At 50.8% G+C, this 18,130-nt stretch overlaps 1 protein-coding gene across 1 annotated transcript in view; it reads left to right on the top strand.

Moving 5' to 3' along the window:
• The window catches only part of LOC132399582 (DENN domain-containing protein 4B-like), a 148,484-nt gene that overhangs the window by 11,553 nt on the left and 118,801 nt on the right, over nt 1–18,130 (top strand). The window contains 12 exon segments of the mRNA XM_059980094.1: nt 763–1,018; nt 1,458–1,527; nt 9,597–9,766; nt 9,996–10,237; nt 10,343–10,409; nt 11,969–12,027; nt 12,122–12,266; nt 14,282–14,457; nt 15,146–15,246; nt 15,362–15,577; nt 17,015–17,160; nt 17,490–17,623. Coding sequence (XP_059836077.1) covers nt 763–1,018; nt 1,458–1,527; nt 9,597–9,766; nt 9,996–10,237; nt 10,343–10,409; nt 11,969–12,027; nt 12,122–12,266; nt 14,282–14,457; nt 15,146–15,246; nt 15,362–15,577; nt 17,015–17,160; nt 17,490–17,623 — 1,782 coding nt within the window.

Raw genomic sequence — 18,130 nt, 5'->3', positions numbered from 1 at the left:
AAAATGCTGAAGGAACTCAGCAGGCCAGGCAGCATCTACGGAAAAGAGTACTGTTGATGTTACAGCCGAGATCCTGCTTCCGACTCGATGAAGGGTCTCGGCTTAAAACGTCAACTGTATTCTTTTTCATAGGTGCTGCCTGACCTGCTGAGTTCCTCCAGCATATTGGTCACAGCGAGATTGGGAGCTCCCTTTATTGCGCTTGAGCCTGGAGTACGTGCTTTTGGGGTTTTGTGTCTTCAGTTCGATGGGAATATCCAGGATGGGGTCTTTGATACTTACTGAGGCAGAGAGAAGTGTAGGCAGATTCCACAGAGGAGAGGCTGGTTTCCACGATGTGCTGAGCCGTGTCCGCAACTCTCTGCAGTCATGGGCAGAGCAGTTGAGATAACAAGCTGTTATGCATCCAGACAGGATACTGTCTGTGGTTGACAGGGGTGAAAGGGGACTTTCCGTATTTCCTCAGCCTCCAGAGGACAGTGGCTTAGGGGGGAGAAGTGATTTTTAAATTTAGATGCAGCCAGGAATCGGCCCTTCGAAGCGCACCACCCAGCAAAGCCCCTGATTTACCCGTGGCCTAATCACAGGGCAACTTTGTCTTTGGACTGTGGGAGGAAACCAGAGTGTGGGGAGGAAAATGCTCACAGGGAGGACATTCAGACTTCTTACAGAGGATGGTGGAATTAAACTCTGCCCCGCGTTGTGGGAGGGGGTGTGGGGGTGGATATTGCCCTGACTGACCCTCTGCCTGTTTAAGTGCAGGGTGCTGTGCGAGGGTAAGGAGAGACTGAAACCGGGGTGTCGGACCATCGAAACCACCCCGTACAGCCGGCCAGCGTACATCAGCGGCGGAGGGGCCAGCCTGCAACCCCGGGCCTTCCTCACTTACCGGCGGGCCTCCGACTGCCAGTCCCACAGCGGCCTGGCCGTCACTGACGTCTGCATCATCATGCCCAGCAAGGGGGAGGTGCCCCCACACACCTACTGCAAGGTGGACAGAAACCTCAACGCCGGCATGGTGAGGACGGGGGGCTACAAATAGAAATCACGGGGAACGGGGGAGGGATTGAGGAATGGGTGAGGAGGAAGGGAGTGGGGGGGAACTGAGGAGAGAGAGGCAGAGAGGAATGGAGGAGGGTCGAGGCTGCCAGGATGCGATCACAGATCAGGCTGGCTGTGGGTCAGTGTGGAAAGGGGCTGGTCGGAAGGATGCACAAGGTAGATTTCAATGGGATAATCTGGTGAGGTGGGGCTAGGAGGGGTTTCATCCCCACCTACTACTCCCCCTGGCCCCTCCTCACCCCGCCTTCTCCTCCCCCCCTTCTCATCGCACTCTCCTGCGCCTTCTCACCCCATCACCCTCTCACCCAATCCCCTCTCCTCTTACCCACACCCTCCCTGCCTCTCCCCTTTCCCCCTCCCTCCCGCTCTCATGGACTGTTTGCTTTTGCCTGCAGTGGGGACCTGCCATCTACCTGTGCTACAAGAAGTCCATGGCCAAGGGCACGGCTCTGACCTACGAAGCAGGTGAGGCTGGCAAGACGGGGCATGTCAGGAGTGAAGTCTGAGCCTCTGCCAGAGAGGGGCAGCAGCCAGAAGTGAAATCAGGGTAACAGGGTTACCCCGGTGGTACTGTGGTGTACATGAGGGGGTGGCACGGCGTAGTGGTTAGTGTAACCCTACTGCAGCGCCTGCAACCCGCGTTCAATCCCCACCGGAGTTTGCATGTTCTCCTGTGACCGCGTGGGTTTCCCCCAGGTGCTCAGTTTCCTCCCACAGTCCAAAGACATTGGTCACACAGGTGTAAATGGGCAGCACAGGCTTGTTGGGCCAGAATCGTGCTGAATCTCTAACTAAATGGAGAAAGTAGATGATTTGGATTATGGGACGGGGATCTGATAGAGAAACCTGCTCAAGGAATCTTGGACAACACCAATCACCTGCCCGTTTGTCCTCTTTCCCCTCCTCCCACTTTCTTAGTCTGGCTTCTGTCCCCTTCCTTTCCAGTCCTGAAGAAGGGTCTCAGCCTGCGTATTCCCTTCCTGAGATGCTGCCTGGCCTGCTGCATTTTGTATGCGTTATTCTGGATCTCCAACGATTTCAGAATCTCTTGAGTTCGTGGAATTTGAATTCGTAGGATTTGACCCTAAAAATTACCGCCAGGGTTTTGAAACGCTTCGATTGGTCACTGTGACCCAGTTTCGATCTTGACCTTTGTTGCTGTGTGTGCCATTTCACACTTTCTTCTTATTGCCAGATGGGTTTGCCCGGGTACGGATAGTTTAATCAACAGCTGCAAACTGCCCCCCTACTGGGTAAAAAACCTGTGGGGAACTGATGGCAATGTGGGGCCGATGAAATGGTTGGTTAAGTCAACCTTACTGTTGAAGAGTTGGAGAGTGTGAGCATTTGTTGTCTCCATGCCTGTAGATAATGGAGTTCAGAGTGATGAATAGATGAAGATTATTTGTTAGCTCTGGGCCTGCCCTTGCTGGAGTTTAGAAGTATGAGGGGCATGTCCCTGAAACCTATCGAATATTTAAAGACCTAAATAGAATAGTGGGTGGCGGAGTGGAGCTGTGTCTCTACCAAAGGAGGTGTAAGGTGCTCCTTCCCTCCGTTAACCTGCAGGAGTCAATTTTAGAAAACCTAGCACATTTATTTTTCAACATAGTCCCCTCCTACATTTACACACTTAGTCCAGCTGTCGTGTAGCGTACGGATCCCGTCTTTGTTGAAGTCAGCGTCTTGGACCTCCAGAAGTGGTCCACAGCAGGGGTGATTGATAAGTTTGTGGCCTAAGGTAGAAGAAAATGTTATTGACTTCAAACTTTCAGCATAATCACTCAAAGAGTTGAACTCCATGTGCATGTATAACTCGGCTCCTTCTACCTTAGGCCACAAACTTATCAATCACCCCTGCTGTGGCCCACTTCTACAAAGAAGGGATCTGTATGCTCCACAACCTCTGGACTAAGTGTGTACATATGGGAAGGGACTATGTTGAAAAATAAATGTGCTAGTTTTCTAAAACTGACCCCTTCTACCTTAGGCCACAAACTTATCAATCACCCCTTGTAATACAGCACAGAATCAGGCCCTTCAGCCCACCCAGTCTGTGCTGAACACAATGCCAAATTAAACTGTGAACACAGGATTCTGCAGATGCTGGAAATCTCGAACACACGCAAACTGCTGGGAGGAACTCAGCGCATCAGGCAGCATCTACAGAGGGGAATGAACAGGCCGAGGCCCTTTCATCAGGACTGCTAGATTGTTTTTAATATTTTGATATCTTAATACCAGTTATCCTTATTACAATTACTTGTCAGGAATTAGAGGGTGAAGCTTTGAGATGAGAGGGAAAGGTTAAAGGAGATGCGCAGGGCTAGTTTTCTAAGAATGGCGGGTGCTTGGAACAGGCTACCAAAGGAAATGGTGAAGGCAGATACAATCGTGGTTTTACAAGGCTGTTAGCCAGTCATGTGGAAATGCAGAGAATGGAGTGAAATGACTCACAGACAAGCAGCAGTAATTTTATTCAACTAGACATCATATTCAGCACAGATGAAAAATCTCCACCCAAAATGTCAAAAATCCATTTCCCTCCACAGATGCTCCTGATTTGCTGAGTTTCTCCAACAGACTGTGTGTTGCAAAATAATATGGATATTGGTTTATTATTGTCAGGTATACAAGATACAGTGAAAAGCTGGGCTTGCATGTTGTTTGTTAATACAGGTCATATTACACAGTGCACTGAGGTAGAACAAGGTACTGTAAAGCAATAGCAATGTAGAATAAAGTAAAAGCTACCAAAAGGATGCAGTACAGGTAAATGCAAGATCATTGTTGGAGCGTTCCAGTGTTAGAGTGGTCAGGCTTCGGCTCAACAGGCTTGGGCGAGACTAGAACTCGGGCTTGAGAAATTATAGTGTAGGCAGGGTGGTAGTCCAGGCAGTGGAATGTTCCTCCCATGAGGTTTGGTATTTTGAGGTACCTAACAGTCTCCCTCGTGACTACATTTGCAGGAAGTGTGCCCAACTCCAGCTCCTGACTGACAAGATCAAGGAAAAGGAGCTGGAGCTGAATGTACTCTGGATCATTCAAGAAGCTGAAGGTTTCATAGATGAGTCTTTTACTGAGGTGGTCACAGCCAGAGTGCAGGCTTTAGACAGTAGATGGGTGACCACCAGGGGAAGTAAGGGGAGGAAGCAGTCAGTGCAGGGTTCCCTTGTGGCCATTCACCTCAGCAACAAGTGTACCCCTTTGGATACTGCTGGGAGGTGGGTGTGGAGGGGGTGGGGTGGCTCTGCTGGTTAAAAAAAAACCCAAATCAAACCTTTAGAAAGAGGTGAAATAGAATCAGAAGATGCAGAATCCTTGTGGGTAGAGTTAACAAGTTGTAAGGGTAACAAGACCCTGATGGGAGTTGTATACCAGACCGCTGACCAGTAGCCAGGATGTGGGATATAAATTTCAATGGGAAGTAGAAAAAGCATGTCAAAAGGGGAGTGTGATTATTGTCCTGGGGTAATTCAGTATGTCAGTAGATTGGGGAAAATCAGGCTGGTGCTGGATCCCAAGATAGGGAATTTGTAGAATGCCTAAGAGATGGCTTTAGAGCACCTTGTGTTTGAGCCCACTTGGGGAAGGCAATTCTGGACTGGGTATTGGTTAATGAGCCAGATTTTAATGGGGAACTTAAGGTAAAGGAATAGTTGGGAAACAGTGATCATAATATGATAGAATTCACCCTACAGTTTGAGAGGGAGAAGACAAAGTTATTACAGTGGAGTGAAGGGAATTACAGAGGCATGAGAAAGGAACTGGCCAAAGTTGATTGGAAGGGGTCACTAGCAGGGATGACGGCAGAACAGCAATGGCTAGAGCTTCTGGTGGAAATTTGGAAGATGCAGGAAAGATATATCCCAAATATGAAGAAGTATTCTGAAGGGAGAATGGGCGACAAGGGAAGTCTGTAAGACAGCATAAGAACAAAAGAGAGGGCATCTAATAAGGCAAAAAATAGTGAGAAGCTTTTAAAAACCAACAGAAGGCAACTAAAAAAACATAAGAAGAGCAAAGATGATTAAAGAGGAGGAGGTACTTGCTGTCTTGAGGCAAATCGGAGTAGATAAATCCCCAGGACCCGACGGTATTCCCTCGGACCTTGAGGGAGACTAGTGTTGAAATTGCAGGGGCCCTGGCAGAAATATTTAAAATGTCGATATCCACGGGTCAGGTGCCAGAGGATTGGAGGATAGCTTATGTAGTTCCATTGTTTAAAAACGACTCAAAAAGTAAGCCGGGAAATTATAGGCTGATAAGTTTGACATAGGTAAATTATTGGAAGGAATACTAAGAGATAGGATCTACAGTTATTTGGATAGACAGGGACTTATTAGAAACAGTCAGCATGGCTTTGTGCGTGCTAGGTCATGTTTAACCAATCTATTACAGTTTTTCGAGGAAGTTACCAGGAAAGTGGATGAAGGGAAGGCAGTGGATGTTGTATACATGGACTTCAGTAAGGCCTTTGACAAGGTCCTGCATGGGAGGTTAGTTAGGAAGATTCAGTCACTAGGTATGCATGGACAGGTAGTAAATTGGATTAGACATTGGCTCAATGGGAAAAGCCAGAGAGTGGTAGTGGAGGATTGGTACTCTGAGTGGAGGCCTGTGACTAGTGGTGTGCCACAGGGATCGGTGCTGGGTCCATTGTTATTTGTCATCTATATCAATGATCTGGATGATAATGTGGCAAATTGGATCAGCAAATTTGCTGATGATACAAAGATTGGAGGTGTAATGGACAGTGAGGAAGGTATTCAAAGATTGCAGGGGGATTTGGACCAGTTGGAGAAATGGGCAGAAAAATGGCAGATGGAGTTTAATGTGGACAAGTGTGAGGTATTGCACTTTGGAAGGTCAAACCAAGGTAGAACATACAAGGTAAATGGTAGGACACTGAGGAGTGCAATACAACAGAGGGATCTGGGAGTAATTCCCTAAAAGTGGCAGGTGAATAAGGTCATAAAGGGAGCTTTTGGTACATTGGCCTTTATAAATCAAAGTATTGAGTATAAGAGTTTGAATATAATGGTGAGGTTGTATAAGGCATTGGTGAGACTGAATTTGAAGTATTATGTGCAGTTTTGGTCATCTATTTACAGGAAGGATATTAATAAGGTTGAAAGAGTGCAGAGAAGGTTTACAAGGATGTTACTGGGACTTGAGAAACTGAGTTACAGAGAAAGGTTGAATAGGTTAGGACTTTATTCCCTGGAGCGTAGGAGAATGAAGGGTGATTTGATAGAGGTGGATAAAATTGTGACGGGTATAGATAGAGTGAATGCAAGCAGGCTTTTTCCACTGAGGCTAGGGGAGAAAAAAACCAGAGGACGTGGGTTAAAGGTGAAGGGGGAAAAGTTTAAAGGGAACATTCGGTGGGGGGGCTTCCTTACACAGAGAGTGGTGGGAGTGTGGAATGAGCTGCCAGTTGAAGTGGTGAATGCGGGCTCACTTTTGACATTTAAGAAAAACTTGGACAGGTACTAGGCAGAAAAATGGTTCGGCACAGCCAAGAAGGGCCAAAAGGCCTGTTTCTGTGCTGTAATGTTCTTTGGCTCTATGAAATGTGAAAGCTAAGCTAGCCAACAATATCAAGGAGAATGCAACAAGAATTTTTCAGATATATACAGAGTAAAAGATATATACAGAGATAATACAGAGTATTATCAGAGTATATACAGGGTATATACAGATAATACAGAGTATATACCTTTCAAATATATACAGAGTAAAAAGGAGTGGAAACTGGACCACTGGAAAATGACACTGGAGCAGTAGTAATGGGGGATAAAGAAATGTCAAATGGACTCAATGAGGATTTTGTGTCTGTCTTCTCTGTGGAAGACACGAGCAGTATGCCAGAAATTCGAGAGTGTCAGGGCAGAAGTAAGTGTTGTTGCTATTACTAAGAAGAAGGTACTTGGGCAGCTGAATATGCTGAAGGTAGATACATCACCTGGACCAGCTAGAGGACTAGAATATAAGAGCAAGGATGTGATGCTGAAGTTTTAGAAGGCACTGGTACTCCACTTGGACTACTGTGAGCAGTTTTGGGTCCCTTATCTAAGAGGAGATGTGCTGGCATTGGAGAGAATCCAGAGGGGGTCTGCAAGTATTTTTCCAGAAGTGAAAGGGTTATTGTATGAGAAGTGTTGGATGGCTCTGTACCTGTACCTGCTGGAGTTTAGAAGAATTGTGGGGGAATCTACTTGAAACCTATGAAATATTGAAAGGGCTAGGAGGGTGTCTGTGGAGAGAATGTTTCCTATAGTGGATGAGTCTAAGACCAGAGGGCTCAGCCTCAGAATAGAGAGCTGTCCCTTTAGAACAGAGATGAGGAGGAATTTCTTTAACCAGACGGCTATGGAGGCCAATTCATGGAGTATATTTAGAGTGGTGGTCAATAGGTTCTTGATTAGTCAGGGCATCAAAGAGAAGGCAGGAGAATGAGGTTGAGGGGGTGGAGTAGAGTCAGTGGGCCGAGAGGCCTAATTCTATTCCTGTGTTTTATGGTCTTATAATGAGATGGTCCTTTCATCAGGGATGCAAAGGGAAGGGGCAGAAGCCCGAGTGAGAAGGTAGGGTGGAGGAAAGGGGAAGGAGTACAAGCTGGCAGGTGATTGGGACCAGTTTGGGGGATGATGTGAGAAGCTGAGGGTTCACCTCTTCCACCTTTCACCCAACTTCTCATCACTCCCTCTCCCTCCAACATTCAGCACACCATCCGTACAGATCATTTCATCACTTCAAGGCAGTATGATGTAAAATAATAACAATGCAGAATAAAGTGTTACAGTCACAGAGAAAGTAGATTGCAGGCAGACAATGAGGTGTAAGGCCTTGCCGAGGTAGATGGTGAGGTCAAGAGTCTATCTTATCGTACTGTTAACAGTGGGAGAGAAGCTGTCCTTGTGTATGTGCTTTCAGGCTTTTGTATCTTCTGTCTGTTGGGAAAGGGGAGAAGGGTGGGGTCTTTGACTCTGCTGGTAACGGAGAGTATAGAGGGAGGCTTTGGAGGCTGGTTTCCGTGACGTGCTGAGTTGTGTCCACAACTCAATGCTCCGGGAGGAGAATCGGGAACTAAGGGTTTTACCCGTTTAAGACAGATGAGGTAATTATTTTCCTCTGAGGTTTGAGAGGTTGCAGTACTCCCTCAAGGGGGCAGGGGACGGAAGGCAGGGCTCAGTTCTGTGGGAAGCTCTGCTTCTCTTGGGGTGATGTTGGGGATGGCTGGGATCTCTGACTCTTATTATTTTATTACTGTTGCATGAGGAGATTTGGTAGCTCCCAATTGGAATTGATTTATTATTGTTAATTTTATTTATTTGAGATACAGTGCAAAGTCGGCCCTTACAGCTCTTCGAGTCTGCTGCCCCAGCAAACCTCGGCAACCCCAACTTAACCCTAACGTGGCAATTTACAACGACCAGTTAACCTGCCGGTACACCTTTGGACTATGTGGGGGATCCGGAGAAAACCCACGTATCCCTCGGGGAGGACAGAGAGAGACTCCTTACAGAGGATGCCGGATTGCACTCTGAACTCTGACACCCCAAGCTGTGATAGTGTCGCGCTAACCACTATCTGCTGTGGCGCCCCCGTTATCGCCACATGTACCAATTCGTTCATTCCACAGTGCATTGAGTGAAGTGTAACAGCTACAGGGAATGTGCAGTACAGTCTGACAGTAAGGCGCAAGGCAGGTCAAGAGGCCATCTTCTGAGTGCTGTGGTAGTGTAATGGTTAGCACGATGCTATTACAGCTTGGGGCATCTGTAAACACAAAGTACACTGCAGATGCTGGGGTCAAATCAACACGTACAACACGCTGGAGGAACTCAGCAGGTCGGGCAGCATCCGTGGAAACGAGCAGTCAACGTTTCGGGCCGAGACCCTTCGTCAGGACTGAAGAGGGAGGGGGCAGGGGCGCTATAAAGAAGGTGGGGGAAGGGTAAAAAACCAGTAAAGGGTGGGGGAGGGGATAGGCAGGAATGGTGAAGAAGGAATGGAAGGGGAAAGCACTATGGGCAGAATCGTGGGAGAGGTGATAGGCAGCTTGAAGAGGAGGCTGAGTGAAACTGGGATGGGGGAAGGGAGAGGGAGAGAATTATCAGAAGTTAGAGAATTCGATGTTCTTGCCAAGGGGCTGGAGACTACCCAGAGAGTTTGTACATTCTCCCTGTGGAGTGCGTGGGTTTCCTCTGGGTGCTCCAGTTTCGTCCCACAGTCCAAAGATGTACCAGTTAGTAAGTTAATTCTGCATTTTAAATTGTCCTGTGATTGACTACGGTTGAATCAGTGGGTGGTATGTCTTGTTAGGGCAGAAGGGCCTGTTCCATGCTCAATCTCTTAAGTAAATAAATAAGTCAGTCTGATGATTTGGAAGAGGTAAGAGCCCTCCCCCCCATGAGTAGCCTCCTGCTTGGAGTTAGTGGGTTGTTGTTCCCAGAGCTGGGACGGCTTGGTGCTGGCTGCACTCTCTCTCTGACTTACTGACAGTGGCCATCTCTGTACCACGCTAGGACTGATCAGCAGATACCCTGAGACTGATAGTGAGTCCTTCCCTCTGCCACAGACGGTGCCCATCTTCTGCCTTCCCATGGGGGTCACCATCGAAAGCTGGCCTGCCCAGCCCAAGTACCAGCTCCCCGTCTTCTCCACGTTCGTACTGACGGCTGCCACCGGAGTCAAGGTAGGGGCGGGAGACATTACCGGGGTGGGAGCTGGAGTGGGGTGGGGGGGGGGGGTGCCTCACTTCAGGGACTCTGAAAGTAGCAGGGAGAGCGGAGGGATGAGGGATAAGACGGTGGCACGGTTCTGAGTACGGGGTTATGTCTGAGTGTACACTGTATACAGGTCTGTATTTTTGACTGACTGCTGCAACTGGTGTATTATCTCTGACTGTGCGGTGCTGTGTACAGGTGTACGGCGCTGCCATCCAGTTCTACGAGTCGTACGCGCCAGACAAGCTGACGGAAAAGCAGCGTCTTAGCCTGGGCCTCCTGAGCCTGATCGACCGCCGACCCATCCTCTCCAAATCCGTGCAGGCCAAGAAGAGCATCTGCGTCCTGTCCCACTGGCCCTTCTTTGATGTGTTCCAGAAGTTTCTCACCTTCGTGTACCGCTACTCTGTCTCCGGGCCACATGTTCTTCCCATCGAGAAGTGAGTGCCGGCTGATCCGCCTGCCCCGCGACCACTTGCCCTCCGATCCGGGTCCCGTTGCCGTGTGGGGGGGCGATGTATTAAAGTTCTCGCATCTCGTTTCAGGCACATCTCGAACTTCTTGCACAACGTTCCCTTCCCCTCACCTCAGCGACCCCGCATCCTTGTTCAGGTCAGTGGCAGCCGCCTGCGCTTTGTCCGCTGCGTTTGGGTGTGGGCGCGTGCATGCGCGCGTGTGGTCCCAGTGCCCCATTCTCCTGCATTGCTGGATGTGGTTCTCAGGGTGGACACTGTGGTGCTGTGGGTAACACTGCTGTCTTCTGGCCCCAGAGACATGGGTTCAATCCGGTGCAGCGTGTGTGTCTGTCTGTCTGTGCACACGTGTGTAGAGTTTCCGTGTTCTCCTTGTGACCACGTGGGTACCCCCCAGATGCTCCAGTTTTCTCAGTGATTGGAGTCCTTCAGGTTGTTATACGTCAGGGGGTCAAGCTTGCACTACCTATTAAGTGGTGTGTGTCTCACATAGCCATGGCAACCAAGTCCAGCTCCTGGATTTCACGTGTGCTGGAACTGTTTCTACTAACGTGAAGAGGCAAGGGTTTGTTAGTGGCGCTTTCAAACCACTTGCTTCAGCAGATGGGGCTCATCAGCCATTGTTGGCAGCTCACCTGGGAGAGGGAAACCTCCGCTGCCTTACGTTTATACCCCGCCACGGGGAGTAAACCCCGATGAAAAATCCGGAGCTGGGGTCCTCAACGTAGGCAGTCCTATGTTGAGTTCAGCGCTGACCGGCCATTCCTGCAACACTACTGGTACCAAACTGCTGACCCTCTGGACTCACCAGCTGCCTAGAGAGGGGGGGAGCCTGCCGCATGGGCAACAAGGGTGAAACTGCCCTGGCTCCTGTATCATGTTAGACAACTGGGACGCAACATCCACAGTCGACCCTGACCATCAAAGGCCCACTAGTCTGCGGTCAGGGGGTGAATTGCCTGCTGTTAATTCCACCCCGCATTCCCCGGAGAACAGAATCAGATTCTGATGGGGGGTGAAATCGATTATGGGGGAAATTAGGAGAATGTTAGTTTCAAAGAGTCAAATGTCATTAGGGAAATTAGGAAAAGAGTCACAAGTTTATATCTTCAGAGCAGTCCCATCACTGTCATCTCCCTACGGTCTCCTCCCCCACAGGCCCTTCCATGCTGACCGACAGCCCCCATTCACTCAGATTCTGTTGTATTCACCCCATGCTCCCCTCATTCTGCTGCTCACCCACACACTCAGGAGCTGTGGGTAAGGAGGAGGTGATGGGAGACTGGGGCTGGGGAAAATGTCAGCCATGATCAAATGGCAGAACAGACCCGACTGGCCGAATGGCCTCATTCTGAGCCCATCTCTTGTGGTTGGCTTGTTGGGGGCGGGGGCACAATTTACAGTGCCGATTAACCGGTGTGTTGTTGGGATGCGGGAGGGAACTATAGCAAACCAGGTAAACCTACACAATTACGGGGAGAGCGGGCAGCCTGAGGGAGAGAGAGGTAAATGGAGAGAGGGAGAGACAGAGAGAGACAAAAGGAGATATGGGGGGGGGGGGGGAACAAACATTGAAAGAGAGAGACGGGAGAGAGATTGACAGAAAAACAAAGGGTGAGGGAGAGATGGAGACACACACACTCACACTCACGATGACCTGGTGACACTCACTGTGTCTGTGCTTTGTGTGTGTTCTAGCTCTCTCCCTATGACAACCTGCTGATCTGCCAGCCAGTGACCTCGCCCCTCCACCTCAGGTAGGCACTCGAGTTTCCTCCCTCCTTGATCCTGCTTTCCCCTCCTCCTCCCTCCTGTCCCCCACCCTCTCATTGCCCTCTCTGTGTGTTGCAGCGGGGCCAGTTACCTGAACCTTCTGCAGAACCTGGCTCCGGAGAACACGGTTGGCCTGCTGCTTGCCCTCCTCACTGAGCAGAAGCTCCTGCTGCACTCTCTGCGGCCAGCGGTGCTGACCAGCGTCTGCGAGGCTCTCGTCTCGGTGAGTCACGGGTCGGGACTGGGGCAGGGAGGGGAACCGGGTCCGATCCCCCAAGTAATCATGAGATGTGCTGGAATTCTGAGGTCTCCCTAGATATTCCCCCAGACGGCGAGGGAGGGAGAATGAGTCAGATAGGGGAGGGGTGGGGGGGGGGAATAGTGTCCTACCCTTGGATTACTGTCCAGAGAGCTGAAATCTGAGGGATATTTCCCCTGACAGAGGGAAGGGAAGGAGGAGTGGTTGTCAGGGTAGGGATGGAAACGGGGAGGAGGGTTGGATCGGAGGAGGGAGAGGGTGGGCAGTGAGAAGGGAAGGAAACATGAAAAGGTGGGGAAGGAACTGAGTGAGTGGGGAGGGTGGGTAGGAAAGAGGTAGGGAGTCACAGCAGGAGTGTGGGAATCAGAATCAGTATTAATGTCATTGGCATATGTCAGGAAATTTGTTGTTCTGCAAACTTCCGGGGGGAGGGGGAGGCGTGCGTGCGTGTGTGTGTAAAAAGAGTGAAAAAAGTGAGGTAATGTTCATGGGTTCATTGTCCACTCGGAAATCTGATGGGGGAGGTGCAGAGGCTGCTCTGAACGTTGAGTGTGTGTCTTCAGGCTCCTGTGCCACCTCCTGGGTGGTGGGGATCCTTACTTACGGGTGCCGCCTTTTGAAGATGTTCTGGATTCTGGGGAGCCTAGTGCCCATGGTTGAACTGGCTGAGTTTACAATTTTGTGCAGCCTTTTCCGATCCTGTGCAGTGGCCCCTCCGTACCAGAGAGTGATGCAACCAGTTAGAATGCTCTCCACAGTACGTCTGTAGAAATTTGTAAGTCTTTGGTGACATCTCAATTTTCCTCAAACACCTAATAAAATATAGCTGCTGTTGTGCTGCCTTTGCAGCTGCATCCATATGTTAGATTTAGGATAGATCTTCAGAAAATTCTCTCCCTTTCCACTTCTGATCCCTCGGTGTGGATTTGTGTGTGTTCCTTTGATTTCCACTTCCTGAAGTCCACAGTCACTTCCTTTGTGCAAGGTTGTTGTTGTGACACCACTCAACCAGCTGGTATATCTTGCTCCTCTGTACCTCCTCATCTCTATTTAATATTCTGCCAACAATAGTTGTGTCTTCGGCAACTTTATAGATGCAGTTTGAAATGGGAGGAGGGAGGTATCGTCAGGGCAGGGGAGGGGGGGCAATTTGGTGTCAGGGCTGGTGGTGGCAGAATTTGCCACCCGGCTCTCTTTAATTCCCTCTTAGTCAATGAGTATGTCAAAATGTTGTTTCTAAAGCTGTGATTGTACTCACCGCTATCACTTCAGCTTGTTCCACAGCCCCACCACCCTCTGTGTGGGGTAAGTTGCCCCTCTGATCTGTTATAAACCTCTCCCCTCTCTAAATCTGGGTAAATATTTTGAGATCCGGCACTGAACAGGCCCTTTCAGCCCAGTGAGCCATGCCACCCAGCACCCACCAATTTAACCCTAGCCTGATCAGAGGACAATTTACAATGGCCAGTTAACCTGCTCGGTACGTCTTTGAACTGCAGGAGGAAACCGGAGCGCCCAAGGAAAACCGATGTGGATTACAGAGGGTGCCGGAATTGAACTCCAAACTCTGATGCCCCAAGCTGTGATAGTATTGCACTAACCGCTACACTACCGTGGCGTCCTTTCATTCTTCATGTTCTTTGGTCAGTACGTCCAGCCGTGGTCAATTGGTTTGTTGTTGTCATGCCGTAAATACCGGGGTCCAGTGAGCAACTTGGTTTTGCCTGCTGTCCATACAGACTGTTTCATCACGTTGGTGCACTGAGGGAAAAGTCTGTGTGTGCGCGTGTGCATGCAGATCAACCTGTTTCTGAGAAAGTGTATATGTGTGTGTGTTTGGGAACAGCCCCATACTGACAACAGGCAGCCAGGGATGAACACTGGCCGGTCCTGTGGAACCGGGAGCTACCCCTCTGTCTGATGAGTGGAGCCCCACTCCTGGAGTGATTAATCTCTCTCTCCCCTCCCTCTCACCGCAGATGATCTTCCCGTTCCACTGGCAGTGTCCCTACATTCCCCTGTGCCCGCTGACCCTGGCTGATGTGCTCAGCGCCCCTGTCCCCTTCATCGTGGGCGTCCACTCCAGCTACTTCGAGCTGTACGAGCTGCCCCCGGACGTCATCTGCGTCGACCTGGACACCAACACCATCTCGCAGTGAGTTCCTGGCCTGGCCCTCACCTCCCCGGCAGAGATCGGAGGCTGGGGGTGGGGGATTTGACCCTGGAGAGGAGGTTCAGTAGTGGTGTGAGTTCCTCGGGGTGGGAGGCATTGGTTTGTTGTGGAGAGAGGTGCAGTGGGTTGGACTGGGCTTGGTGAGGGGCTGATGGGGTGTTGAGGGGTAAGGGTAGGGGGAGAGGATGAGGGAGGGAGGGGAACTGTGAGCAGGACAGTACTGAGGGGGAAAGTTGAGAATGGGGAGGGATGAGGGGAGGGAAGGAGCACAAGTGATGGGAGAGGCAGGAAGCAGGGAGATGGTATGGAGGGAAGTTGGGAAAGGGGTGGAAGTGCAAAGGAGAGAACGGAGTGGAGAGGGATGGGAGGATGAGGGATTCAAGTGGAGGAGAGGAAGGGGCAGGGAGGTAAAGAGGAGAGGTGTGGAAATAGAAAGGGGATGAGAGGATGGGAGGGGGAGAAATTTAAGTGGTGCAAAGGGAAGTGACATGAAAGGAGGGTGGGATCGAGATGGTGGAGGGGGGTGTGCATTGAGTGGTCTGGGACGGCAAAGGTCAGTGGGCAAGAGGTTGGAGCCGGTCACTCAGTGAGGGCGGTGTTTGGGGTTGAGGGTGGCACCTCTGGTTCTGCTTCACGGTGGGACGCCCCACTCTGCCTCTCGCCATCACAGGAACGAAGACAAGAGGAGTGTGACAGTGAAGTCTCTGCCCCGGAAACCCTGTAAGGTCCTGCTCAGCTCCCTGGACCGCCTCTACCAGCAGCTTGACCAACGTGAGTGAACTTGTGGCGGTGGGGAAGGGCGGGCAGCGCAGGCCCCCTAGATTTGTGACAGAGTGGGTGGAGAGGTTGTCTGTTCCCTAACTGACCCTGCCTCATCTCCCCGCAGTGTACAACAAGCCGGCAGAGGAGGCGACTCTGGAGTATCTGCTGACGGATTACGACCTGATCTACGGCCGCAGGAAGCAGCTGGAGCTGGAGATCCAGGAGGCTTTCCTCCGCTTTATGGCCTGTAGTCTGAAGGGCTACCGATCCTACCTGATGCCTATCACTCAGGCACCCTCGGAGACCACCACGGATGCTAACTCCCTCTTCAACCTACAGGGTGAGGGCTGGCAGGGGTTTCGCTCGCTGCCGCGGTCCCAGTACACAACCCTTCTTACGGTAGCTGTGGGTTTTTACCGGATGGAGTTGCTAGCCCCATGTCCATCCCTCCTCCTTTCACAGCCGGGCTTGGGACTGTCCCTGGCAGAGTTTTGGTTTGCAGGTGTAAGGGATTATCAAGAAGTCAAGTGGAACATGGACCTTCACTGCTAGAGGGGTTGAATTTAAGAACAGGAAGGTTATGCTGCAACTGTACTGGGATCTGGTAGGGCCACACCTGGAGTACTGTGAACATGAAGAAAGATATGCTGGCTTTGGAGATGATGCAGAGGAGGGTCACCAGGTTGATTCTAGGCAATGAAGGAGTTAAAGAATGAGTCATCTGGGACTGTACTCGCTGGAATTCTGAAGAATGAGATGGGATCTTATCGAAACAGATAACCTTATGGAAGGAGTAGATAAGATCGAGGCAGGAAAATAGTTTCCACTGGTATGTGGGACTGTAACTTGTGACATAGCCTCAATATTCAGGGGAATAGATTTAGGATGGCGATGAGGAGAAACTGCTTTTCCCCGAAAGCAAGTTTTGTTGTTTAATCCTTGTCGCTCCTTATGGAGCATAGGGCCTCAGCAAAAGTCCTCCACTTCCTGCGATCTCCAGCAGATGTTTTTGCAGTCTCTCAAGTTTGGCCGGCGGCTTTCAGTTCGTCCAAAAGCCTACGCCTCCAGGTTTGCTTTGGGCGACCTCTTCTTCTCTTCCCTTGTGGATTCCATTCGAGTGATTGTTGAGTGACATTCGACTGGCTCTTCCTCAAGGTGTGGCCGACCCATCTCCACTTCCTCCTCCTTATCTGGAATACAATGGGCTCTTGGTTTGCTCTCTTCCACCGAAAGCAGGTGAATCGGTGGAAGTAGAGGCCACCTCTTTAAATATATAAGGCAAGAATTGGAATGATTTTTACATAGCGGGAGAGTTGAGGGTTATGGGGAACAGGAAGGGAGGTGGTGGTGAGTCCACGCTCAGATCAGCCGTGATCTTGTATTAAATGGCGGATGGGCTCAATGGGCCAGATGGCCAACTCCAGCTCCTATTTCTTGTGTTCTTATAAGCTGTCCCAGTCCTTGAACATCCAATCCCTTTGTTCGGCGACCCTCAGTTTTAGTCAGCTGAGCGACTTAGAGTGCAGATGTGTGCACTTGTGTTGAGTCACACACGGGCTTTTGTATGGAGGGAAATCCACCTCCCCACCCCCTTCCTCTTTTGAGCTGCCCAACAGTGTGAATGTCCAGAGATTTAGGTCAATCATCTGATCTCATTGGAGGGTACCCAGGTCTCTGACATTCTCCCCCCCCCCCCATGGGTTTGGGGATTAGGCAGTGGGTGGGGGGGGGGTTGGTTTGAGCCTCAGTGATGGCAGTGACCTCTCTGCTCCGTCAGGGTTCCTCAAGAGTCGCGACCGTGCCAGCCTCAAGTTCTACACACTGCTGACCAGGACTCAGCTCTTCAGCCAGTTCGTCGAGGAGTGCTCCTTTGTCAGTGACCGTCACTCCAGCCTCGAGTTTTTCGACGGATGCGTTGAGAAGGTCAGCTCTTCCCCACCACCCACTGGTGCCCTCCTGCTCTGCCCCCACCACTCTGCCCTCTGGAGCCCAGCTCCTCTCCTCCCAACGTCAGATCTCCCCATACTCATCTGCAGGTCATCTCCTCACCCTTTTCCCTTAACTTGTCCCCACCCTTGGGAGATGCTTCTGTATTCCCTCCCCCAACCTCGGTGATGCCCTCTGTGTTCTCTCCATCTCGCCCGCAGGTAACCCCAACCCTTGGGCGGGTAACCCCACGCCACGCTTCCTCCCTCTCTCCCCTACCCTTGGCTGACTCCCCCTCTTTCCCACTTGCTGTTTGCCCCTCACAGGTGGATGTGGAGAAGATGGACGCCGCTCGCCTTATCGAGTTGGATGAGTCACAGCGGAGCGAGCACACCGTCTTCATCATGCCTCCCGAGGTGCTCCAGACTCCGGACAGCCAGGACCCTCCTCAGCTGTACAGGTATCACCTCCCCCCCCCCCCCCCGACTCCCACGTCCACCCTCCACCCTCCCCAGCCTCCAGCCATCGAGTTTGCCCTCGCATCCAGACCAGCCCGGCTCTTCCCAATGCTTCTGCCAGACCAGTGGTGTTGGTTTTACCCCTGGAAGGAGTGGTGGGTCTGTTTAGCGGGGGTATTAAGGGTGCTGGGACGGCAAGATGAGTGTGAGGTGAGGGTGGAAAGGTGGAACGTTATGGCGCAGTTGTACAGGATGTTGGTGGGGCCGCGTTTGGAGTATTGTGTTCGGCTTTGATCCGCTTTCCCTGCTGTAGGAAAGAGGCCATGCAGCACGAGGGAGTTGGAATTTCTTGTCCCCTCTGTGAGGCCAAATGTCTGGGAAAATCTCAGCAGTTAATTTCCAGCTCCTGATTCCAGCATCTGCAGTCTCTGGAAGCTTCTAGCCAACATCTCGGCAATTGTTTTTATTATTTAAAGATAAGGCAGAGTAACAGGCCTTTCCGGCCCAAC

This window comes from Hypanus sabinus, chromosome 9 (assembly GCF_030144855.1).
Source record: "Hypanus sabinus isolate sHypSab1 chromosome 9, sHypSab1.hap1, whole genome shotgun sequence".
In the NCBI taxonomy this organism is placed as follows: Eukaryota; Metazoa; Chordata; class Chondrichthyes; order Myliobatiformes; family Dasyatidae; genus Hypanus; species Hypanus sabinus.
This window is presented reverse-complemented; position numbering and strand designations above follow the sequence as displayed.